Below are 27,647 nucleotides of genomic sequence, written 5' to 3'. Positions count from 1 at the left end.
ACCCTGGCTGCTCAGCAACATCTCTTAAATGTGGTAGGTGTCTTGCAACCCATCAGGAGAGGCACAAGAAATACCCCTCGGCACAGAAGGGCTGGAGATAAACAAGGCCAGCAATAACTGCTTGCCATATTTGGAGACAGTGGACCTGCCTGGTGTGTTCCCATGGTGGTTGTCTAGTGCAACCTACCCTCAGAAGAGGCAGTTTATTTACACATGCACGATGTCTGGTGTCCTTATTGTCATCATATTTGGGGTGCCAAGGCAAGGACTTTTGAGTTGAATTGATGACTTATAGGAAGGCTCCATTTTAATTTGATGTGGTTATGGAAACTTAAGATGATCTGATTTATAATTTTGTTAGTAAAGCTTTTACTATTTGGGCTCTTCTTGGTCAAAAGGAAGTATAAAAATACTTTGGCTTAGGTAATGTTTTGTGATATGTAATTTCTTGAAGGCTTAGAGAGAACATTCACATTTTTGGTTTGCTCATTTATTTTAGAAGTCAAAGGCATGTTTCATCAATTATTTACACTGGTATAACATGGTCCAAATACTTACACATACAGATATATTAAACCATAAAACATGTTTCTTCCAGTGGCACTGGTACTATTTACAATTTACATACTGGCCTCCCAGTCTTCAAATCAACTGGAGCCTGGGATTGTGTTAACATGTTAACCAACTGCTAGATCTAGAAAAATTCCAGTCGGAACCCCAAACTTGCATTTAAAGAATCAAAATAAAATATTAAAGAACGAAGCACAAAAGTATAACAAATAATCCAAAAACAAAATTATGCTGTCCCTGGACTATAGTTCCAGTTGAAAACTTCACACGACCTTCAACTGCTGGAAATACCTTCCCCATCCTATAAATATAGTTGGAAACAACTGCAACATCAAGGTCACCTGTTTAAAAAGAATAAATGGCATGGGTGAAATATAGTAATTCGTATTACTTAAATGTACTATTCATGATATATATACATATTATTTGTTCACTTTTTAAAAACACCTGGGTTGCATTCACACAACACAATGAACTATTTTGTTTAAAAAGACAGTTTGTTGCATGTAACTTGGTTAGTCAACCAGACGACAGTTTTTCTTAAATCAGCATCTGCCTTTTCTCTGTCTTCACACACCTCAGCAAATTCATCAAACTGCTATCCCAAGCCCTCTTGCTCTGGTACAGCACTGGCACATGAACAGCCTGCTTGCTATTGGTCATCATAATAAATAGGAAGGAATGGAGTGGAGACAGACATTTCAGGCAAGACAATAGGGGTGTGCAGTTCAGTTCAAAATTTGGATTAAAATACTGGATTTTTGGTATTTTCAGCAAAATCCATGTATTCCAAATCAGGTTTCCTGAATTTTCAAAAAAAAAACTGGTAAAATTCAGCCATTGTTTTCTATGGGAAAATCCCTCTGGGAGATATGTGGTGGGCTGGAGGGGTCATTTTTTCAACCAAACCAGCAAATTTGGTGGGAACCCACTCCTGACCGTTATCTAAATCTCCCCCCCCCCAAGTCTCATGAAGACTGAATCCCAGGGGCCAATTTTATGGTCCCCCAAAGAAGGTGCCCCCACCCATTCTCCATTACTCCCTTTAGGAAAAATATCTGGGGGCTATTCAGGGGCTGGAGGTTGCATTTTTCAATCAAACTCCATCTAATTTTTAGGGGACCTACTCCTGACTAGAGATGGGCACGATCCAAAAAAAATTACCGATCAAGCTGATCGGGGATCAGCGCTGGCAACGACCCCAAATCACCGATCCACACCGATCATCTCCCGTTTCCGATCCGTGGATCAGATCGGGGAGGCAAAAGCGGAGGGGCGCCCCGCTGTTCCTAGCTATGTGAGAAGGTGTGTGGTGGCGGCGACCGCCGGGTCCAGCGGACCCGAGGACACACACACACACACACACACACACACACACTTAGAGCGGGGGGGGGGAGTTTTTAACCCGTCCCTGCCTCTCCAAATACAGAGAGAGAGAGACCCTGTCAACATGTTTCAGACAACTTTTTAAAAAATGCAGGGACAGAATCCTCCATTCCTCTCCACCCAATTTTAAAAGCAAGCAGCCAGTCTTCCAAAAGCATATTTTAAACACACAGAGCCATGAATGAGGTTTTCCCACAAAATACAGCGTTTTAAAAGCAGGTTAAAAACAGAGAGTGGCAGACAGAAAAACAGCCATTCCTCCTACAAAGCCCCGTTTTTTTAAAAAAGCAAAAAACATTTGGCGTGCCCATGGCTACAGAACACCCCCTTCCCCCTCCCTCCCCTGGATCTCTTCTCCCAACTGATGAGTGCGTTGCTGCTCCATGGTTGGAAGGAAGCCCTGCTAATCAAGGAAAGCTGGGCTTCCATTTGGGTTCCAGGGCAACAGAAGGAGGGCAAACACAGCTCAGGCATTCCCCTGGCTCCGTTGCCCCAGGAATAGATTACTGGCGCCTGATTGTCTGCATCCCCAATCAGATCCCGATGGCCCCGATCAAGCCCCCCCCCCCACACACACACACCGAATGCTGGATCGGTCACCATGGACGGCACCGATCCGACGGGTCCCAATCACGCAAACGCCACTATCGTGGATGTTTTTCTATCGTAATACCGATCGTGCCCATCTCTACTCCTGACTGTCCTCTAAAGATGCCCCCCCCCCAAGTTTCCAGAAGATTGATAACTGATTATAGTTTGAGAGGAAAGGTTCTGTGTTGCTGTGTGCTTTTGTGACAGGTTACTCAATAACTTGAGTTTTTTTCCCCATTTAAACATTACCACCACAGTATAAATGACCACTAAAAAACAAAGTATAAACCATGGGGTAGAATCCCGGTTTAGAACCCAAAAAGCAATGAGATTGTTCGGCTGCCTGCATCAAATAGCAACACTAAACCACAGCTTAATCAAATGTGGTTTCATAAACTTAATTTTTCATGTCTGAATGAAGTTTTATCAGCTGTAGAGTCTCATAGGTATCTCTAATATGCATCTGATATGCTACATACACAGATCTTCAAATGCTTACCACTACTATGGTTATTTGAGCTTCCTTTTAGCATGTAATACCCATCTCCTCCTCCAGCAAGGAAAGAAGGCAAAATCACTTTGTATGTTTTTTCCATCTGGAGCGGCATGTAGACCGGGACTCTACACTCTGTGCAAAGAACCTCTAGACTGACCACTCTGCTTCCTGGACTTTGGGAAAGATCATATACCACGTGTATACCTAATAAGAAACAAGGTTAAACAATATTTTTACTCATCAGCTTCCCTTCAATCTATAAAAACTTATCTGAGAAGTTACTACACTGCTCCTTGGCAGTGTCCCTTATGAGCAAAAATTCTATTTAAAAATCTTTTCCTGTGTCATTTCTATGCATTCAGCAGTTCTTCTGAATGTTTTAAGATGTACTCCAATGACGGTGGTAGCATTATTCAATCTCCCAAGCTTCTGCTTGTCTACATTGGTTAATCTTGATTTGTAGTACACGGTATTTTTTGTTCTTTCACAATAGTAATCCCTAGTGTGGCATCTGCCCTTGTGTTTCCTACCTGTACAAATTTTTTTCAAAGCAAAAAGCCAATCCTGGATTTCTTTCATCTCATTGGAGCCAGGAGGTGCTTCACACGACTGTAGGAAAAACTATTCCAAAATGAGCCGCTTCCATCATAAAAGGATGACTCGACTGGCTTGGAACCTCTCATGGCCTACTTATGGTTGCCGTTTTGTGATTTGCTTCCTCTTTTAATTGTATCATGTGTGGGAAAGCAGCACACAGTTTTTTTTAAATAGTAAATTAAAAACTCTCTAGGCAGATCTTTACAGCTTAAAAATATTTGATCATTCATAAATAGAGCCAGAAATACTATCTAAAAATGCTAAGTGTGGCAAGCCTTAGAATGCATATTTATTGCTGTGACTAAATGTAGTTCTATTCCAGCCATTAGCTGAAATGCATTGTTATCAGAAATTCCAAATACAAGTAGCCGGTCTTAGGGCTGATGCATAGTCCACCATGGATCCTACAGGCTGATTTCTGGACATTCTCAGATGAGAACTAAATTCCCAGGTGCATAGAGGTCCAGTTTTGATTGGATCATTACATGAGAGGAGAAGGGACCTTTTCCTCAACCTGAAACAGCCCTAGAGAGCTGACATTTGCCTGTTGCCCATAATTGCCCTTTAGACAGAATATATTCTGCACAGTACATTTGGAAGCAGCTCAGAATTAACCTTTAGCATGGTGTGATAAGTCAGATCAGAAAGTTCTTAAGTTTATTTATTAAAGAGACAACTTTAGGACTCTGTACTGCTGATGAAAGCAACAAACCTTACCAGCAACCTGTAGCAGTTCACCTGTTCCTTTCCCATGTCTATGAACACTGTGCTCAAAAGCTTCTTTCAGAGTTGAACCTTTGATCTGTAGCAAATCGAAAGTGCCTCCAAAGGGCATTACAGCTAGCAGCTCTTCCAAAGTAATGGTACCTGAATGGAACGAAACACAGTTTTTACAATGTAATATATTATAGGACTCATCACTTTGACACAGTCTGAGGTGGAGAACACATTTGCTTTAACAAAGAAGTCCCAAGTTCAAATTCCTGCACCATGAAGAATTTCACTGACTGAGCAAGTCACAATTCAATGCACCCTAATGCTAAAATACAAAAATTAGAGCACTGTATCCTCTTAGCCAGTGTTAAAAATGCTTATTGGGGCAACAGGACGTTGTCCACATAGGGTCATACAGAATATAGTGCTGCTTACCACATGGATCTTTATAGCATGAAAATGCTGCACCGCAATGTTACAACACCTAGTTGTGGGCTGGAATGCCTTCAAGTGATAGAAAGGATCTGTGTGGTGTGGTATGGCCCTGGGCCATGTGGAGATGCTGGAAGAAATTTTCACTAGCCTTCACATAGAGATGAATAAGTAAATTTTTGCTTCAATTTAAAAGCTTCTAGCTGAAATGTGTGGTGTTTGAAGAAGAAAAAGTGTTTATAGTTTGACAGGTGCAAGAAAAACTTGACAGTGGTGAAATAAAAGGGGAAGTGATAAGAAACCCAAAACCTAGTTAGGTTAGTTCTCAGAAGTGTGGAAAATGAAGAACAAACTGAAATAGCATTGCCTCAAAACAGCCCTAAAACTATATATACCATTATTGTTTCGTTCGTCAATGGGTGCCCGTATTCCACCACCATTTATGATGCACATCGAAACATGATTCCACTGATTATCATCTGGATGTCTAAGATTATTGTAAACCTAAAACATTCACAAAGAAAATAATTTCTATCATTTTTCAGTTTTTGCTTCAGTTTATCTTCAAGGATTCTAGCAATTGTCTTGCAAAGCGTCTTATAAACTCATGGTAAAAAGAACTTTTGGATCTGACCTATTATGCTATTAAATGGCAAGGGGAGCTTTGCTGCTATACTAGTTAATTATTTTAATTTTTAAAAGTTTGGGATATATACTGAAAACAACAAAACAGGTCTTATTCTATAACAAATGTTAACCCCTCTATTAATTCTTATTGTGAGCACCAAAGAGGGATAAAATTATGCTTTGGCTTGTTTTCTCTCTCCCAATATAAATAACTTATATTTATTTTTAAACATGTCATCATAAGATGAGAAATCCCTGTAATGTATGGGATATATACTGAAAACAACAAAACAGGTCTTATTCTATAACACTTGTTCTATTTACACTTGTTCTTATAAATATCCCTCTGTATGGATAAATACATTATATCCCTCTGTATGGATAAATACATTAATTCCTTCCAATGAGAAATTTACAGAACCTATTCTATGAGTTTATGTCACAATCTAAGTGACTGTTTATGAGATCAGCTACACAAGAATTTCATGGGTTTCTTGCTTTGGGCTGAATATTCCTAGTAGAAGAAAAAACACAATCCTCCTTAATTGATGTAAGTCCAGAACCAAGGATTGTATTAGTTATTAGTTGCAAACAGATGTATGCTGGGTGATCAGTAAAACTGTTTCAAAAATGAATTCGCAGACCTGGATAGAAACTTAGAAACTCCTTGTCCAGTATAGAACTCTGTGAGAATACATCCCTCGGTGGTTGTTGTGGGTTTTCCAGGCTGTATCGCCGTGGTCTTGGCATTGTCGTTCCTGACGTTTCGCCAGCAGCTGTGGCTGGCATCTTCAGAGGTGTAGCACCAAAAGACAGAGATCTCTCAGTGTCACAGTGTGGAAAAGATGTTGGCAGGTCATTTGACATCCCTCATTTGTAGAAATGCACTGACTGGCTGACAATTGCCATGTTAATAAACCAACCTCCCCATTTTAAAAAACGTTTGTTTTGGGGGGGGAATGACCTATGAATATTTAAATGAATACATTTTCATGCTGCAGCTTAGAATGATGGCGAGGAGTGAAACAGATAACCAACGTCGATGTCTGAATGTAAAGTGCTCTGTGAAGGTGGTGATGGGAACTGGGCTCACACTGGAGAAGCAACATCTCTAGCAGGAAACCTTTCACACATGTACAGATTAAGAGGCACAAAGTGCATCAGCTTGCTTCAGCGGAAGAATACAACCTCTCCTCTCATTTTTCTTATAGAGCACCTGTCATCTCTCAAGTATGGCATTTAAGGTTATCTACTCAAATGCTCAAGTAATTTTCTGTCACAATTTATTGAGTCTTGCATCTCGTAATGTAACAGAAAGGAGTGTTAGACTAACTCATGAAGCCTGGATCTTGCTCAGCCCTGAAACTCAGTGCCTTTGGATTTGATTCATGCTGGTTAGATTCGTGTGGGTTAGATTCATAGATTAGATTCATGCGGGTTATATTCATGCTGCTATAAGAAGGTATTTCTCAGCAATGGTTCTTTCCCCACTAATCCACTGGGGCACCCTTGAACACTGCTGAGGGCTAGAGGAACACGGGGGAGGTACTACAACTAAGAAGGGAAACTGGGCAACATCACCTACCCTTACTCTTCTGCAAATAAAGCAAGCTGCACAAACAATGCTTATTTGTTAACATTGTTATACCAAATCTAAAGAAGAACAGCTCGTAATATTCAGAAATCTTTGTATCTGGCAGTGTTCTATCTGACTGTGCAATAATGTGTTGAGAAGCTGTTGGGGAAATCCATAATTCAGCAGATATGTGATAAGGATGTTAACTTATCAGTAAGCTTACAAGCAAATCTAGCCACTAAGAGAGTTCCAATGAGAAAACTGTCTTTCCAATGGTGGTGTCTACCCCAATAACAGTATTAATGGCTTACCAATTGCTCTCATTTGCTTGCTATTCTGTCCTACTTGGTACTGTGCCTGCTAGGCACAAGAGCAAAGGTTCTCTTTAGACTTGCTGGCCTAAAAATAAGCAGCACAGTAGATGGAGTAGGGAATACAGCAAATGCTATACTTGTTGCTGCTCCATCATCAGTAAAGCTGCCACTAATCCCCAATGTGGTGCCTACGGGATCCATGGCACATGCCAGAGCCCAGGCATATCTTTGAAAAGAGCCAACCCTCTTTCTCCACTTCACTGGCATAAAGGAGGCCAAGAGCCATCACCTTTGAATAAGAAGGGGCCCCATCATAGAAGGCTGACTTGAAACCTCCAAACATTTTCTGGAACTTCCAAGATTTTGTAACTGGAGCAGCCATTTGTAAATGGCAGCCATTTTTTTTTATGGTGTCCACTACCTGTTCTCAAAATTCCAAAAGTTCCCAAAGGCTCGACAAAGTTGAGACTGTAGGGTTAGGGCAAAGCCATTTGAGACTCAAGAGCTCAGTGATAAAGATCTGAAGTCTCTATCTTTAATTACTTTTAAACCCTGATCCCCTCTTGCTTTGCCTTGATTGCACCCTCATTTTTTCAGAATTTTTATTTCAGCCAGGTTCTTTTCCAGAATTGGTGCCACGCTGACATAAAAATTCTTCCAGCAACGAAGTAGAGAAAACAGAGCATTGCCCTTTTGTGCAAGTGCCAGACAAACTAGTTCTAAACCTATGAAGTGTTTTGTCCTCCTTAATGGGAGAGGCTATAACCCATCTGTCAGAATCTTAGCTGGCTTTTATCAGCAAAGAATAAACATACAAGATGGAACAAGAAAACTGAGTAGGAAAGAATTCGTATTTAAGACAGCCATTCTATTATGTAAAATGTTAAGGGTTGGGTGTTTTTAAGCCATTAGCAGGCATTGTATAGAAATATTTACGTTATTTATACCTGGCCTTTCTCCCCAATAGGGGCCTGAACCAGCTTACCTCATTCTCCTGACCTCCATTTCATCCTCACAACCACTCTGAGTTAGGTTAGGCTGAGAATGTTTAACAAGACCAAGGTCAACCAGCAATCTTCTCTGGCAGAAAGGGGATTCATAGCCATCTCTCCCAGATCCTAGTCCAATGCACTAAGCACACGACACCTCAGTATATCAGTTTTAAAATGATTCCAAAAAGGAAACCTAAGCAACTCTCAAGTAGGTCTAATCCATTCAATGGTTTTCTGTTATGGAGATAAGCTACTGTATGAAGGAATGCATATTCAGCAGCAGACAACAATGTAATGTTATGAAGCTGAGAGACTGCTTTCTTTCTTACCACAGCATCGCAAATCAGATTTCCCATGTTGCATTCTTGGATACGGCATGCTTCACTTGTACCATTCAGGTACACAATGGTTTTTCCTATCTCCTGGGAAGAAAAATTATTCAGCTGAACCCTCAGCATATCAACTTGTGCCTTCACCTCTGCATCTAAAACAGAACCAGGACAAGGTAAAGACTACAGTGGGCTAGATGATGGACAAGGATTACTAAGCTGTTCATTCACAGAGACAGATACTTTTCTCATACCTTCTGGAATACTGTTGTTTAGTAGGATAGGGTTTCCTGATGCACTTATTACATTTCCTTGTTTATCAAATGTAAGACTCAAGTAACCAAGGTATTTTCCAAAAGCATAAGCTTGAACAACAGGTACTTGAGGGCCATGATCAGATTTCACCATGAATGGATAATCACCAGCTGGTATATTATTTGAAGGTGGCGTCCCTGTAAAGATGAGCGGAGAACCAACTTCAAAGTACATACACAATAATGTCTTTATTTAAAGCCATTCATATTCCACCCTGCCCACACATAAGGGGCTCAGGACAATTTACATCACAAAAGATAAAAGAACAATAATTAAAAACACAATCATAAACAAAACACCATTCTAACTAAATTTCTCCATATTAATAAAAACCCCTACTAAATAATATTGTCTTGCAAGATCCCCTGAAGGCCAGTAGAGCAGAAAATCTTTTGACCTCTTTTGTAAGGCTGTTCCAGAGAACAAGGGCTACAACAGGAAAAAAACCAACCACAAATAGGTAGAGGCACGTCTCACAGCCCTGACAGATGGACAGGGTATATAAAAGTAGCCATATCTGTCTACTGAAAAATTCCAATGATCAATCGTATAATATTTTTTTCTTGGGACCAACCAAAACATCACAAAATTGACTTAGTAAAAAGTACCATATTACACTAATGCTGAAAGGAGAAATGCATGAAAACCATGACAGTATTTTACAAGTTTCCTCTGCAACTTCTTATGCAGTCAAAGAGTTGGCTAGTTAAGCCATGTGAATGGCTGAAGCAGAAACCACAAACACAATTCTAGTTGCATCCATAGCTCCTTCTTTAGGCCTGATCCATTGTAGAATGCAACCATAGTTAACCTCAGCGTTCTGACTTTGTGACGATAATCTGATCTTGTCCCTGATCTTGTCACTGTATTTATGGAACAATTGAAATTTGATGTCTACTTTGTCCAAAGTAATTCCACTCATTTTGTCCTGACTTATGGTAATGTACACATCTCAAAATTGGCATTCAATATTTATTGTTAAACTTTTAATGTATGTGACTTCTGCATACAAACACCACTCCCCAAAAAGACATACAGAAAAATCAGTTCCATTTTATTATAAATGAAAATGTTTTTGAAATGAATGTGCCTTGCAGCTTGATGTCTTTAGCAGATTTTTTTGTAATTATCCTAGAGGAAAAGGTGACCTCTTGATAATGTTACGAGTTTGGGCTGCTTTGATTACTGCAATTGAAACAATGGCCTTTAATCCAAATGAAAACAAACCCTGCACAAATCAAGACATTACAAGTAAGTCTGCCAATGACACCAGGGTTTTTTTGTTTTTGTGGCCAGTTTAAAGTTTATGGGCGTGTACTGAGTATACACCTTATAATGAGTCACACAATTGGTCAGCACTATCTAATCTGACTGGCAGCAGCTCTCCAGGATTCCAGAACAAAGGAATTTCCCAGCCCCACCATCTGAGATCCTCTGAATGGAAATTCCAAGGTTAGAACCCAGGACTTCTGAGACTGAGCCACCTCGCTGAGTCATCTGATCTTTAGGAGTGGCTATTTGGGGACTGTAATGGTTAGGAAGGGTGGGGGAGAGACTTTCCTTGCTGGGAACTCCCTTAGCCCAAGCTTTCCTTGGAAAGCACCCAGGTAATCAGTTGCCACCACTCAGGAACCTCTTGAAAAGATCTAGATGGACCCACTGCGAAGGTACCCCTCCAGCTCAGTCCTGGTAAAATAACAAAGTAACAGGGTGGAAAATACCTTATACTCTGAAAAATATAGCAAAATATATAGCGCCCAAGCAGCCTGGCACATAGGGAAAAGATTTAGAGAAATAACACAGAGCAATATATTGTACTAAGGAAGCCAAAAATGCCTTTACAGAAAGAAGGTTTATTATATCGAAAAAGGGGAAATGATGGGTGGATTCAAAATGGTTAGGAAAGAAGACAAAATACAAAACACAATCATACAGCACTCAGACGCTCAAATAAAAACAATGTTGAGCTAACTCAGCCAAGTACACTTTATCTAGGTTGTAGCAGGTTCCTCAGAGCATGCACAGAGTTCCTTGCAATACCAAGATAGTGGATGAATCCTTAAGCCCTGGCCCACTGGTCTTGAGGTCTCTAGATGTTAAGTTGTTCCAAAGCAGGGACAAAGAAAAGTTCAGAACTCCCAGATATTTATGGGCAATGGAGTCTGACCTAAGCCAGCCTCCTCAGTGAGATTGATCACCAGATCTGACCAGCCCCAAGCAAAGCTCCATATCTGATGTCAGAGACTACGGCTGTCAATCAGAGAATTATTTCAGGATGGTCCCACCATTTTAATGGCTGAGCAGTTCCATGACAAAAGGGTATCTGGACCAAAGCAGTTACCCTTTGTCAAAAAAGGGTTAAGCTGGCCAAGTAGCCCCAATGTGGAATGGAGGCTAAAGCATTATTCTCACGTAATTCCCAGGGGTTCAAGAACCCGGACACTCTAGCTGGTGATTTTGAACCATATTGAATCTTGGGGTTCTGTCACAGGGGCACAGCCGTGGAAAACCTCAAACCAAGTTAATCTTTTGACATGGAAAAATACTGAACTCTGAGATGGAAATTGCAAATGAAAGGATAAGTTTACATTACCTCAAGTGAACTATTTCATGTGCCTGTAAATACACATGCAATCTATTTTACAGAGTTTTCACTTCACCGAGAATGAAGGAAATAAATATTATTTGCTGCCTGAAAGAGTTAATAGTACACTGGAGGGAACACTGGGGGTGGAGGGAACTGACATTGATTTTGGACTTCCACAGACATCCAGTGTCTCATTCTGTGAATGATTCTTTGTGAATGCTGGCTCTGACACTGCTACTTGTCTCAAAACTAGGGTCCTGGATAGCACCCAAAATTCATTTGTAACGGTGCTCGAAAGGCAAGATGTTCCTGGTGGAGTTTATTCAAGCATGCTGTTCAAAGAAAAAAATGAAATGTTTAAGTGGGCCAAAGAGCCTATAGAATCTAAACAGCTCCATATCTGTGTGGACCACAAGATACGTGTTTTAGTTGTGACCAATGATAAATGGAAGTCTGAAGAATATTCAGTCGGCAGAAAAAAGTGCAGAAGCTGCCTGCACTCCTGACCATAAAGCTGTGTGTTTCAAACTGGGAAAAGAGGGTAAGAGCTGGACTCCAAAAGTAGGTCTTGACACAATGACACTTTGGGGTTGTTTAAAAATAAGTGCCTGCTGGCATGAAAAGGCTGGTGCTTGATCACTCCAAGTGCAACCAGAGCAGTCAACATAACTTATCAGACTGTACAACAATGAAGGAAGGACATAGGATTGGTCCACAAGGGCTCCTTAGACAGTGAGGTTCACAGGAAGGATTTTTTTTGTGGCCTTCTCCATCCCACTACAACTCCTGGAAAAGCCACTCTGAAAGATCAGGGCGCCTTTAGGAAAGACATGAGATGCAACACCAGAAGTATAGCAAAAAGGAGGAATTGATAGGAATCATTCCTCACCCTTTTTGTTCGTACCCTTCTCGAAGGTACCCAAAATTTTAGGAGTTGCTTTTGGGGATAGACTGGGATAGCAGAGGGAAGGAGGCAAAGACCCTCCCATAAATTCAAGTACTTAGCATTCAAGCCATAAAAGAAAAAGAAAGCTGGAAAAAAATGAGAAATCGGCAATGCAACTGAGTGAGGATTTTTTTTTAATCTATCTTGTATCCATCCTAAGCAGTTATCCCCTTCTAAGCTCATTGACTTCAATAAGAAGGATGTAGCTCTACTTAGGGTGGCTCTGTAAATCAATTCCACTTTGCACAATTGATGGAAATGCAGCCTTTTTCTGATGGCTCTAAAAACAGGCCATTTCCTTCCTTACACATGTACTTTAACATGTAACATGTCACATACAGGTAAGTGTGCTGCTCTTGCTTGAGGTGGAAATTAAATGGTTAAACAAACTTAGGGAGAAATGTACAAGAAGGCAGGGAGATTTATACTGGCATGTTTATGCTGGAAAGAAAGAGAAAGGGGTAAAAACAAGCAAGACAGACCAAAACAGGGCAGAGACATGATTCATGCATCATGTTTCAAAAATATAGGCCACTGGAAAATGGTCCAGCATTACTGTGCAAACCAAAAGCCAACCACTTCCTGGGGAGAAAAGGAGCCTCAGATGAAGCTGTTCTCTCGGCAATGCCTAAATGTTAAAAATAGAACAGGCAAGCCAGGCTTACAAGAGGAGCGAATGGTACTTCTCAAGAACTGTTCAACTAAACAGTTGAAAAGGAAAGAACTTAGATGAAGTCAATGATTATATGCTCCGTCTTATACTTTCCAAGGTTTTCTCCACTCTGTTTCTCCCAAGGCTGGGTTAGTGCTAGAGAGCTAAACTGCAAGCAGCAACAAGCAAAAGGTGCATTGCCATGAGAAGGAGATGTTAGTTAGCATGGGATGGTGAGGGGGGCTGGCGGTGAGGGAGTCGTGTTGCATAATATTTGCTAGTTAGTATGGGACAGTGGGTGGGGGGAGTCGCATTGCAAAGTATTTTCTTTTTTTTACTTATTTCTTTTTTTTATAATATATTTTGTTTTTCAAACAGATAAAGGGATACAATATTTTCTTTATTGGATTCTGTTACCCATCTTGATCCTGCTAGTTTCTTGGTTGTTTGGATCAGCTGCAGCCAGGTTGCACAAAGCTAGTATCCAACATTCATGTCAAATGAAGGCATCTTAAATTTTCCGTTCAGGATAGAAATATTTTAAAGAAATATTATCAAGCAGTATGAACTGCTGATCCTTGAGAAATCCTGATCCCAAGTCTGATTTCTGTGTTTAATGCTGGGAAACCTGGCCATTCGCATGGGCGCCTGGAAGAATGAGTACCTTGGGAATGGCATGGGATACAGCACGGGAACTCCAGCAAGGAGGAGGAATGATTCCGCACTCTTTGTGCTTATGCCAGCAGACATCATCCTTGGGTGCCTCATATTCCCTCAGTCTGCATCAAAGGGCTCCCTGGCAGCTGACCTGCTTGTCTTCCAGAAGCATATAGTGACCTCATTGCCTGAGGAGAGGAAGGGGTCCTACCAGGTACAGAAGCTGTTGCCATGGCATTCTCAGTGGAGTGGGGTTTGCTCCTGTAGATTCCTATGAGGAGGGGGCAGGGCACAGTAATAAACTGGAGTTTTGATTAACTAGCAATCCCTATTCCCCACAACTGCTGGATAACAAAGTTTACTTCTATGGATCTAGATCTAGCAAGTGATATGCGTTTGGAGGTCTGCTTACACATATGAATCATTTTAGGAGGCGGATGCTGGAGAATTCAAAAAATTGAAATGCTAATTAGAACCTCTCTTGTTTATAAAGAAATAACTTACCTGTATAAAGAAATGTGTTCGTATGCCCCCCAACCACGACATCCACGTTTTTCACTTTTTGAGCAATGCTTTGGTCCACAGGAAAACCTGAGTGACCCAGTGCAATGATTTTGTTTACTCCCAAAGTAGTGAGTTTGTCCACTTGGGACTGCAATGCAGCAATTTCATCTTCAAACAATAAATCTTGCCCTGAAAACCCAGAAAAAATGGTATTTTATTGTGCTGTTGCAAAACATGATTCCCCAACATCTAAGCACTAGAACATCTGTGACACCATTTTCTTTCATTTTCAGCACTCTCGTTTGTGAGCCAATGCTAAACGTCACACAACTTACATTACTATTTTTGTTAGCTCCATGTTGATATATAGGTTCATAGAAACCTATATATAGTGGAAAGTAATTCCAGTATTTTTCTTGTTCACGTCTTACTGAACCAATTGAAAATATACTAGGTGTGCATTTTAAATGCTTACAAGAACACTCACAAAGACAGGGAGTCCAATCCAAACAACCTGCTTTAACTGAAAGAGAACAAACGCTGTGCTTGAAAGATGGGATCCTTCACACAGTGCAAGGGGCACAAACTTCTGCCTCTGCTCCAGTTGCCAAGCAAGACTACTACTACTACTACTACCACCACCACCAACACTACTACTACTACTACTACTACTACTACTACTACTACTACTACTACTAGGATAACTGTTATGTCAACTTGCCAAAATGGTTCTTAAGAGGCTGTATTTCAGGCTTCAACAAATTCTCTTTTGCTTTAAGTGCCAGCCCAAAAAATTACGTACCAGACTAACTGTTCAGCCTTCAGGGTTTTTATTTCAATGACCATAGAGTCAAGTGACTAATAACCAAGTGGCTCGGTCTGCAGATACTTAAACCTGTGGATCAGGGCCCTCTTGGGAACACATCAGATGTTTCAGCATCCTCAGGGGATCCTCTAGGGTTACAGAAAAATCTAAAACCCAAGAAAAAATTGGAAGGGTGGCTACAATTCCCCTCCCAAAAAAACACTTACCTGGGGTCTGTGCACGTGCAGACTTCCACTAGCTGACTGGATGGACCCTGCTGAAAACAGTGCACTACCACCAGCAGAGTAACAGAGGCCCAGGCATGGCAGCAGCAAGCCAATCCAAAGCCCAGAGCAACAAGGTGGGTGGGGAAAAACCTGGGAAAGGTCTTCAGCAAGGTGGAAGGAGAAACTGGGAAGGGTCTTTAGAAGTGGAGGAAAAAGAAAAAGTACTGAGGGGGTAGACGAGGGGAATCCTCCACCCATGATTTTCATGGGCCCACACTTGTGTTTGCTAATTATTCCGGCCGCAAAATCTAATCCTAACTTCTTCAAAGTTTCGCATAATTTTATTAAAATTATAAAAAGTTACTGAAGTGTTGTAGTATATAATACCACAGTAGATAAATAACACAGCAATACAGTGTCTAGGCAAACCCTAAATAATAAATAATACAGCAATATACTATCTAGGCAAACCCTAACCTAAACTCAGTTTTTCATATTCCCATTATTGCTTTAAAAAGTTCCATTTTAACTGTATATTGGAAACAGCATAAAAAGCATCTAATCAAGCATGGAATTCATCCACCATCAATTGTTGTAAAACTAAGTTTACATATAAATTAGTAATCACAAGAACTTTATGAACATTTATGTCAAAGCATTCTGATGGAAAATTATAAAGCAGCTTTGTCCTACCACTCCACGTTGCTACAATAAAATCATTACTGAAAATACTAGGTTCCCCCGTGAAATTTCTAGGCACTATGGAGACCCAGCACCATTGGCTTTGTCGAGCCTTGCTATGCTGTGGAGCACAGACCTGTAGATACCCCGCTTTGGAAAACTGGAAGTAGGGTAAGTCCCACTCTGACAATAAGGTGTCTAGCTGTGCCCTTGCACTTGAACTGGGAACATTCTGGCAGACAAACACCAGTGCATATGTTAGGACTGAGGCATTTGGAACACTACAATCATATCAGATAACTGAAACAAGAACCTGCATTTCTGTGGATGTCTGCTCTTTTGTTTTTCTATTTTTCAATCAGTGTTTCAACTAGAGAGAGAGAGAGAGAGAGAGAGAGAGAGAGAGAGAGATGCAATTTGCACAAAGATTATAGGCTAAGGGTAGACATTTATCAAGCTACAGTGGGGGCACCATTCTTTAAAATTCAGAAAAAAGAAAGTTGCTAGATACAGAAACTATTTCACGTAGCAATTCACTAATTGCACTAACATGCAAACATCCCTTTCTGTATGAACAAGTTGAAATCTAAGTCTTAAGAATCTGAAACAAAGGCCATTTTTCTTCCAGTTTCCAGGGCCTGAATAAGAACCCTTAGAAGAAGAAAAAAGGAAAATTGTATGGTTTCCCAGCCTAATTCTGAATCAGCATGTAAAATTAAAGATTGATTTCCTATACTTGTACTATACAAGAACTGTGATTGAAAAGATAAGTACCTTGTATAGTTGCCCTATTACATTTTTTGCAAGCAGAGGGAGTAAATCTACAATGCATGCAATTGGTATACCAATTGGAACTATTCCAAAGCTGTAAAAAAAAGTTAATACTTTTAAAAGGGGGGAGTTGAGAACGCTGTGAGATGCGGGTATTATCTCCATCCTTAGAGCAAATGTTATGATGGTAGATACGGTTATTTAGAAGAACAACAAACCCTGTTCTATTCCCTGTATCTAACCAGTAAGTGATCTCTGTTTCCATTCTAAAATCATCTACTGTCATTATTGGTGCATGAATGGGATCTTGGATAGGTTCTGCGCACGCGCGCACACACACACACAGAGATATTAAACTAGCATTCATACCAGTTTTATCACCAACTTAATACTAAAAATAAATAAAAGGGGGTGTGAAAAATCACAGTAACCTAATAATCAAATATAAGAATATTAAAGGAATGCATACCAGGGTTTGAAAGAACAGGCGTCTCTTTTGTGGTATAGCCAACAATTCCCACTCTTTCTGAGCCAAAATTTAATATTTTATAAGGAAGGAAATACCCTGTGATGTTATTTGCCAATTCAGCACTTGCTTTAATATTTGCACTTAAAATAGGAAAGTTAACATTTTTAAGCAGTGGATCCAATAATCCAGCCACACCATTATCAAACTCATGGTTTCCCAATGCCTAAAGGAAAGAAAAAACAATAAAAATGGAGAAGACAAAGTTATTTGTTACAGTCATAAATCATAACAAATTTGCATTAATAAAACACAGAATTAGAAGACAAAATTGTTGCACACTGAACAATTTGTTCTACAGATCTGTAAACGAGTAGCATGCTATATCCATTTATTTCCACCCAGCACTCTGACATATATTTCAGTTTATGTAACAACATTTGAAGATGCACCAACTCAAGATCTCTTACATAATCTTTAATGAAGCCCAGCAGAACAGGAAGCTAGGCCCAAAAGCTGGTTTACAAAAGGGGATTTTTTTTTTTTAGCAAACCATAATTCAGTCCCAAATCTGTCAGTAGTCTTGAACTGAATCAGGAACTGAATTTCAAACAGAAAAAGTAACATGCTATTCAAAATAAGTGATTCAATAATCAGAAGGTCAGGAAAGTATTTCATCCCCCCACAGAGGCTGGCAAAAAGATTACATTTTCCATTTTGCAACACAGCTACCCACCTCAAACAATTTTTTCCATGATACTACTAGAGAAGGGTAATAGAAGCAGCAGAACAAGTTCAGGGATCAGTAGTTCCCACTTACCGAGAACAAAATGCTTTTCTTTCATAAAAACAAAGGAAGAACGAACCTTACTATACTGTGTGCTGATTTGGATTTTCTAAACTTTATGTTCAATCAGAAATACCTGCTATTTCAAATGATGACTTTAAGATAGGATGCATACTCAAAGAACCAAGACATGTGCCATGGCTCTTTCATCAGTCATTAAGATGTATTATGGCAAAAGTTGAAAATAAGAATACAAGGTCTGTTAAGTCCAACATTCTGTTCTTAGCAGGAACAATCAACTAGATGCCTCTACTTACAAGGAGTGCCTGAAGGTGACAGTTATAACCTATTATGGCATCCAATTTTTGAAAAATATTAAACATGTTACTGATCTGGCAGTCAGTCAAGGGCTGTTTAGTAATTATAATTAAAGCAAACCTCCACGTTCAGAGGCAATACAGCTCAGATTACCTACTCAGATACATGTGGCCCCTGGACATGAAGTCTCCATTTAAATAGCACAACTACAATGCACAGAGGATAGTTCTGCCAAAGGCACTGCCTAGTCCTTTTTTAAGGTCATGTAAGCTAGCAGCCATTTTTAGTTCCGTAAGTTAAATTTTGAACTGTATAAAGAAGTACTACCTTAATTTTCCCTAAATAAAGAGGTGAAGGACTGAGGAAAAAACAGATTTTATTCTTCAATTGAAAGAACTTTGTATTATTCAAACAGAGCTATGAATACTATGACACACTGTTAACTACTTTCTCAATAAACCTGAACTAATTCCCATTTTTGTTGAAAAATCTGTAATCTTAAAAAAAAAAATCCACAGCATGGGATTAAAATTCCCCAAAATAACAGAAACAACACTGATAGCTTTAAGAAAAGAATGCCCACTGAACTCTCAGTGGACATTTGGGAGGCTGCTAGGCAACCACAACAATATTGCCTTGGTTTCCTTGGATTGCCTTGGTAAAACAAAGCCAAGGGGGAAAGTCCTTGGAAGCCAGAAACTACATTGGAAAAGGTTCCACTCCCTTCCCACCAGAGACTTGCTATCCATACAACAGGCCACAGCGTGCCAGTGGCAATTACAGCAAGTGCCTCTCACCCAGTGTAGTGAAGATGGTTCAGAAAAACATGCAAACTTACATTTAAGAGGACCTGTTGCTTAATTGTTGTTTTGTTTTTATTCTGATTTGTGATGCTGTTTAGGTGTGGGCTAGGTTAAAAATGACCGAAACCACTTTGAGCAATAGGGGGAAATGAGGGTTACCAGGTCCCCTGACCGGTAGGAGGTCAGAAGCCTAGCACCTACCTTATTGCTTCCCCTGTCGCATGTGCAATGATGTCACTTCCAGGAGATGACATCATCATGCTGTCCTGGGAGCACTTCCGCAAGACCCAGGGAGTCAAATTGGGCCTGATTCAGGCCCAAATGCAGCCTATGTTGAGTGCAGGAATACTGCTGCGCTCCACAGTGGCCCAATTCAGGCTGTGAATCGGGCCTGAAGCAGCCCGAATCCGGATGCAGTAGAGCACGGGAACATTCTTGTGCTCTGCAGCGGCCGGATTCAGGCTGCTTCAGGCCCAATTCAGCCCGAATTAAGCTCCGCAGTGACCCAAATCTGGTCCAATCCAGCCCGATTCTGGTCGAATCCAGCCCAAATCAGGCTGCTGCAGCACCCGGGAGCGCACCACGCCACCTGGGAGCACACCCGGGAGGCATGTTCCCCCTGCCAGCCAGGTAAATGAGGGTGGGGGTGGAGGGTGAGAGGATTCCCCTGCCCCCAGCATGGGACTGGCATCCCTAGAGGAAACCCTGTTGTGTCTACAGATCTATAAATACCTTCAGTAAACAAATAAATCTGTGAACTGGTGGTTGGTACGCTTAAAAATAACATTTTGTTAAACTCAACCTTGATTCTGATGGATTAACTTTTGGCTGAATTATGAGCTGGTAAAAGAATTGGCCGTTTAGGCAGCAATCAATTAAATTAAATCAAATTCAGATTGAATCTTGGAAAAGGGGCACTCAATAGGGATTAGAGACCTCCTGAGGTCAGCAGTGCATATGAACAAATGCTACTTCCATAGTCTTGTGATGTGGAGGCAAATTTACAGTGTGGCATAAATTATTTTCAAAGTATTCTTGTTCATAATTGTTCTGGGTGTCTCCCTTAAGCAGTCAACTAAAGCCGGGCAAGTCCCAAGAGAAGAAGAGTGAAACAGGTGGTATAGGTTTAGTGGTTAAAAGCAGCAGGACTCTAATCTGGAGAACAAGGTTTGATTATCTACTCCTCCGCTTGAAGTCAGCTGGGTGACTTTGAGTCAGTCACAGCTCTTCAGAGATGTTGCAGGAGAGATTTAATTCAAAGATTAGAATGGAAATACCTCTGAATATTAGTGCAGAGGGAGGCTTTGTCCTCCATGCTCTCCTACTTGATCTCCTAGAGGCATCTGGTTAAGCACAGTGTGAAACAGGAGGCTGGACTAGATGTACCACTAGTCTGATCCTGCCTGACTTGTTCTTAGGTACTCCAAGCAGTGAACACACTTCCCTTATTGGGTGATATGAACACTGTCCCAGATAGAGAGACATTTAAAATGTTTCTCCACAGATGCTACATCCAGGATGCTACGTTCAGGAAAAGTAAAAATATGCCGTAGTGCACAAGCTGAGTATCTGACTTTGAACAGAATTCGGTTTTTTCAAGGCAAGATAGCCTTTCACAACTGTATCCTATTGGTCCCCAATCCACCTGAAACAGCTTAACACCTTACAGACTCAGAACACAGATGTGCCATCTGCTCTCCCAAGGGGTAGAGAAAAGTACTTTCACAATATTTACTGCTATTGTGCATTTCATCATCAGCTGTTGATATATACTAGGAACGTGGGTAGCTTTTCCTGGACTAAGCCCAAAAATATAATCTCATATCTTCTGGAATGTGTGGCCCAACTTCAGTTCTGAATGAAAACACGAGCCAAATTAATAAAGATGTTGAAAGAGCCATGATCAGTACAACCAGTGTTTTAAGATACTATCAGAACTTGCATGAGGAAGGATGTGTGATTTGGATCAGGATTTGCTAGAATGGAGAAGAAAGGAAGAGGGAATTCAAATCTTCCCCTGCTATGTGATTTCACCAGGATAGGGCCATAGCTAAGTGGTGGAGCAAATGTTGAGCATGCAAAGATCCCAGGTTTAATCCCTGGCAACCTTGGTTAAAAGGATCAGGCAGAAAGTGATGTAAAAGACACCTAAGACTCTGGAGAGCAACAGCAAGTCAGAATAGGCAATAGTGACCTTGACAGACCAGTGGTCTAGCTCAGCACAAAGCACATTTGTTTTTGTGTGCGCATACGCATGTGTGCATCTTCCCCCTACCATACATTGTTATCCCTCAACCCTCAAAGGAAAAAATACAGGATTTGCATACTAGTTAGTATCTGAAGATTACAAAAAGCAATAATGGAGCCCTTAAATTTAACAAAGAAAATCTAATTGTAGAATTGTCTGTAATATTTTCTTTATTTACAATTATCCTACTATATAATTGAGTAAGCGTATTTCAGACAACTCACTTTATACCCTGGTGCACCACCAGAGGGTGCTGCCATGGAGGGAAGTCTAGGCAAGGCACCATGTCCCTCCAGAAAATGTGCCATGGTGGGAAACCCAGGCCAGGAGCAGGATGGGAGCAGGTGGCAATACCCGCTCCCACCTTCACCCAGCTGGTATTAGGAGCGGAGTAGGTGGCAATGCCCACCCCTGCCTTAACCCCACCAGTAGGTATTAGGAGTGGAGCAGATGGCAATGCCCTCTCCCTGCCTTAACCCAGCTAGTATTAGGAGCGGAGTAGGTGGCAATTCCCACCCCTTGCCTTAACCCAGCTGGCATTAGGAGCAGAACAGATGGCAATACCCATCCCCCACCTTAAGCCAGTTGGCATTAGGAGTGGAGCAGGTGACAATGTCCTCCCCTGCCTTAACCCAGCTGGTATTAGTGGCAGAGCAGGTGGCAATGCCAACCCTGACCTTAACCTAGCTGGTATTAGCAGCGGAGCACTTGGCAATGCCCACCCCCCTTCACCCAGCTGGGATCAGAAGCACAGCAGGTAGTTTTGCCCGCCCAGTGCTTTAACCCAGCAGGTATTAGGAGTGGAGCAGGTGGCAATGCCCAGTCCCGACCTTAACCGAGCTGGGATCAGGAGCAGAGCAAGTGACAATACCCATCCCCCTTCACCCAGCTGGAATCAGAAGCAGATCAGATGGCAATGCCCGCTCTCCTTCACCTGACTGGGATCAGGAGTGGAGCAGGTGACAATGCTCCCCGCCGTAACCCAGCTGGTATTAAGAGTGGAGCAGTTCGCAATGCCCACCCCCTGCGTTAACCCAGCTAGTTTTAGTGGTGGAGCAGGTGGCAATGCCCTTCTTCGCTTCACCCAGCTGGGATAAGGAGCAGAGCAGGTGGCAATGCCGCCCTCTTCAACCTACTGGATTAAGCCACTGAGCAGGAGGCAGTGCCCACCCTGTCGTCACCCTGCAGCAATGCTTGCCCCCCCTCAACCTGTCAGAATCAGAAGCAGAGCAGGTGGCAATGCCCGCACCCCCTTCACCCAGCTGGGATCAGGAGCAAAGCAGGTAGTAAAGCCCGCCACCCACCTTCACCTGTCAGGATCAGGTGCAGAGCAGGGGGCAATGCCTGTTCCTCCCTTCACCCAGTGTAGAGCAGGTAGCAATGTCCACCCCCCTTCACCCAGCTGGGATCAAGCTTGGAGCAGGCGTCAATGCCTGCCCCCTTTCACCCAGCTATAGTCAGGTGCAAAGCAGGAGGCAATGTCCCCCCCCCCTTTACCCAGCATGTAACAGGCATGGAGCAGGTATCAAAGCTTACCACGCCTTCACATGGCCAAGATTAAGCAGATCAGGCATGGAGCAGATGACAATGCCCACCCCCCTCCTTCACCTGCTGGAATCAGTGACGGAGGAGGAGCGAATGCCTGCCTACCCACTCTCTCCTTTCTAGAGCCCATTGTATTTTCCCCCCACAACAGGCTTTGTTGCTAGTACAACATAATTGGAAACAAAACTGCTTTAAGTGTCCAGTACTGTTACCCAAATGGCTATCCATGCCTATCCTCTACCATAGGAGACATCCCTCTGAGCACATCCAGAGTGTAGACTGGCACCAAAATGGTTAATGTGTAAACCAGGGTCTATTCCTATATACACCAGGGTCCTGTGGGTGACACTAATCCTCACTATAACCTCATAGCAAGGAGAGCTGAATGAGAGAGGAGAGAGGAAGACCAGCAACAGGCTGTCTTCCTATTACTCTAATGCAATTGTGAGGAATTGTAGACTTAACTCAAGTTCAGTAATGGGGCTTTATTATTACTAAATAAACAATGGAATTGCAACAAAGGCACAAACTAGAAAAAAGACCAAAAACACATCAAAAAACAGGAATATTCATTTGTACACATTTTATATCATAAACGGTTATAAAACAGTTAGAAATCAGATTTTTTAGTTGAAATGATGTTTAGACTTTTCAAAATGTGCTAGTGTATGTGTAGGTGTGGTACAAGGATAAAACATACAACTTGTCCTGAAGAACGATGGGATGAAGGTGGAAGATTTCCAAAAATAACTCCAGAACAGTAAACACAAGGGATTGTGTTTAGCTGCACTCACAAGCTGAAAAGCTGCCTGATGTACAGGCACATAGGGTGCAAAAGGCATCTTGGGGAGCATATTAAAAGGATGCAAAAAGGGTGCACAAAAAGTACTAGTACAAAAAACAAGGCACAGAAAGAAAGCAACTGTTGTGATGCTTAAGAAGGGCTGGGGAAAAGGCCAAAAAGCACCCCAAGGATGCTGGGTTTATACTCTAGGTTACCTGTGCTAATTAAGATGGACAGCTGGTATAAGCCTACGCACAGACTGGGCAATATGGATTAATTCAGGCTAGGACTGAAAATTGGGGTACTTGAGTACACAGCAGGAAAACAAGGGAGGAGTGATTGAATATAGGTGTATATAGGGGAATATAGGATAAAGAAGTCTGGATATCTGGAGTTTACAGTAAGCAGATCCCCTTGATGTAAACATTTGATGGCCAATAACAAGGTTCTGCTAAAACACAACATTTGATATGCTGTTCTGAGCTGATACTAAAGAAGGAAGTACTACCTTTGTAGCTTTGATATACAAAATAGAGATCAGAACATTACAATATAATATCCATGTAAAATGCAGGGAACTGTCATTGTTTGATAATTCGGGAGATTTATAGGTATATTTAAGGTTTTGTATGGGGGCCCATTCTATGATGTGACTTAAAAGTAATTTGTCTAACTATACCCAACAGCAGGTATAATTCCTGTGACCATAAAAGGAGAAGGGGGTGAGAGTGAGACCGGTGGAATCAATTTGTTGCCAAGCCTGGGTGCTTTTCTTTGCACAGGGTGGGATGGGGACTGCAAGCTTTGCTTCCCGAGCTCTGAATTCCTCTGCAAGCCTGAAGTTCCAATGTCTTGGTCCACAGACCTGGGCTGCAATGAACCCTTGATGGAGGTGGTGCCTTGTACTGGGTACCCCTAAATCCCTAGTAGTAAGAGACGGGGTTCCTGTCAGGGTGTCAGCTTTCCTCCAACAGCTTTGCTCCAAGTATAATAATTTCATCCAGATGGATACTGTGCCACCACAAAGCTCTCTCATCCAAACAGAGATACTGGGGTGCAGCATCCTCAGATCATCCAGTGCAACCCTAAGGAGAGTGCAACCTCTAAGCCCACTGATTTCAGCTATTTAGCACTGCGATACAATGGAACATCTGGGGGCACTCCACTTTGGAGTGTTTCACTCAAAAACCAAGCTCTAGTCTGGGCACTACTACATGGCAGCTTGCGAGGTACAGTCTACAGATTTTATGCAGGTATGAACTGGAATAGTTCAAAACCTCTTTGGAGGGTGCAGCAACCCCAAGCTCCTTATTTTTCAGGTAAAGGTAAGCACTGAGTCATTACTGACCCATGGGGGGACGTCGCATCATGTTTTCTTGGCAGACTTTTTGTAACAGGGTGGTTTGCCATTGCCTTCCCCAGTCATCTACACTTTGCCCCCAGGAAACTGGGTACTCATTTTACCAACCTTGGAAGGAAGGAGAGAAGGCTGAGTCAACCTTGAGCCAGCTACTTGAACCCAGCTTTTGCCAGGATCGAACTCATGTTGTGAGCAGAGCTTGGGCTGCAGTACTGCAGTTTACCACTCTGCGCCACAGGGCTTCAGGTACACCAAGGCAAATCTATGGAATTCCTGTTTGCATTCCTCTTTGGAGAGCTTTATGCAAAAGCCAGACTTTGGACACCAACATACCCCACATTGCACAGCAGTCTCCTAAGTCGTCAGGATGTATAAATTTTTTGATGTCATTCTGGCTTGAAAAATGGAGCCAAGCATAGATCTTCAGTGAGGGTGTATTTTTAATGGCTAATATCCTTCTTCATAGACTGTATCATGGGCACAAGCCCCATGTTTTGATTCACAATGGTTCGATGAAGGATCATGGGTATGAACTGAGATCTGATGGAACATTTGAGAGATTCTATACAAGCAGGGCAAGAATCACTGCAGATCAATTTTTTCCCACTTCATAAACTTGTTAATTGCCCTCTGTGGATAACAGTCCTCAATTACTACATCCAGGAAAGGCAAACCAGCACTCAACTGTAGAGTCTATAGGTGCTTGAACATTTATTTATATACTCTGCTCTTCTCTCCAATAGACACAAAGTCGTCTCCCTTCCCCCATTTTATTCATACAATAAACCTATAAGGTAGGTTAAGCTGAGAGAAAGGAACTGGCCGAAGGTCACTCAGCAAGCTTCCATAGTAATGTGGGGTTTTGAACCTGGGTCTCCAGTATTCTAACCACTATACAACATTCTCTCTTTTTATAGTCCATTTAGACTGTGGACTTAAAAAGTTATTACCAGTTCATTAACAACTATATCAAAGAAATAAAGACCCAGCCCCAAACAAGTGTTGCTTATTCGACCATTATGTCCCTGGTTTCAGCAACTCTTGCTTCAACCTAAACTCTTATTTTGCATCCAGGACAGTCTACTTAAGTTTATGACTGCATTTCATTTCTGCAGAAGGCAGACACAGGACTTTTCTATTGTGTCCGGAAATATCTTTTTCATTCCCGCACTTAAAAACAACCTGAAGATCCTGCCTGAAACACAACTTTGTTCAGTTGATGTTAAACAGGCCTGGTCTGGTCACTGCCAGATTCGAAGCCTCCAGTGTACCCTGCCCTGAGACCCAAGATGAAGAAAAAGTTTGATACTGGGGTGGGGTGGGGGGCTCAAACTGGCCAACATGGCTATCATAACTATCACTAACTGAAGAGCCGTCTCCGCAGCAGAAAGTTCCGTTGCTTTCTTTTTCTTCTGCTGTTTCTACCTATTACCTCCTTTTTGAGGTCCTCCTTCACGACGTTTTCTCCCCTTGCTCTTTCCCAGCATGGTTCCCAACATCCTCGGGCTTGACGGGAGAACAGCAAGTCATGACAGAAGCCAACACCAAGCGCTCAAGAATGTGCTGACACGGGCGGCCTCCGAGCCCCTGAGGGAAAAGATGAGCTATGGCCCTTTACGCCAAGGGAACAGCTCGCCCAAGGGCGCAGACTTACCATTGCGTCGTAGCGCAGGAGGTTCATGAAGCGCACCACCTCCCAGCCTTTGAAGTAGCTGAACCAGACGGTGCCCTGGTACTGGTCGCCGGCGTCGAGGAGCAGCACGTGGGGCTGAGATGCGCGGATCCGCTTGACCATGGTAGCCCTGCGCGCGACGCCGCCGTAACAATCCTGCCCGATGCACTTGCCGGAGTCGCGACTGGTCTGCTCCACTCGGGCATGGACGTCGTTGGTGTGCAGGATAGTGAGCTCGAAAGCAGTCGAGTGCGAATCGCAAAGCAGCAGCAGCAGCAGCAGCATCCCGGGAACTCGTTGCGCGCATTTCTTCTGGGCGCGCTGCCTCTCCATGTTGGATACGCCACGCTCACCCGCACTACACTGAAACGCACAGCGGGTTGCAGAAGCGCTTTAGGCGCAGCGGGTCAGGAGGGCGGGAAGAAGAACTGCGACGCCCACCTTTTGCAGATCCGCCTGTTTAGGCATTTGCCAGGCTTCCCTCTAAGCTTCGCTATCATGCCCTGCCCTGGCACGGCTGGGAGAGGCCGCGTTGTTTTTTCAAAGACAAGCTTAGCTGACACCGCTGTCTGCTCCTCCCTTCCACGAATTTCGTTGGGAAATATGGGTTTTACCTGGCTCCGCTGAGGTTCTGTCTTAACAGCAATTTATATATTTCTTCGGATTTCTAAAATTGCGCTGTCCATAGGGATTGCTTCACTTATTCATCGAATTGGCAGACCTCAGAGAGTTCAGAGCTGCATACACAAAGTTTTATTTCCACAACGGCTTTGTAAAGTTGGTTAAGCAAATATATAGTGACTTAGCCATTCACAAGGCCAATTAGTAGTTTGTTCGTTATAATGTGTTTCAAGCGGCTTCATAGGGTATTAATAACCGGATGATGTTTACCTCC

General features: G+C 42.2%; 1 protein-coding gene across 1 annotated transcript; it reads right to left on the bottom strand.

Moving 5' to 3' along the window:
• Positions 1-483: 483 nt before the first annotated feature.
• Positions 484-27,132, bottom strand: NT5E (5'-nucleotidase ecto). The gene is made up of 9 exons (XM_055000573.1): positions 26,735-27,132; positions 17,239-17,461; positions 14,286-14,474; positions 8,879-9,076; positions 8,625-8,779; positions 5,182-5,290; positions 4,358-4,507; positions 3,047-3,247; positions 484-911 (listed from the first exon to the last, which is right to left on the bottom strand). Exons 1-9 carry the CDS (start codon positions 27,083-27,085, stop codon positions 751-753), a joined length of 1,737 nt encoding a protein of 578 aa, XP_054856548.1. The 5' UTR covers positions 27,086-27,132; the 3' UTR covers positions 484-750.
• Positions 27,133-27,647: the final 515 nt, after the last annotated feature.

Source organism: Eublepharis macularius, chromosome 1 (assembly GCF_028583425.1).
Source record: "Eublepharis macularius isolate TG4126 chromosome 1, MPM_Emac_v1.0, whole genome shotgun sequence".
NCBI classification, from domain to species: domain Eukaryota; kingdom Metazoa; phylum Chordata; class Lepidosauria; order Squamata; family Eublepharidae; genus Eublepharis; species Eublepharis macularius.
This window is presented reverse-complemented; position numbering and strand designations above follow the sequence as displayed.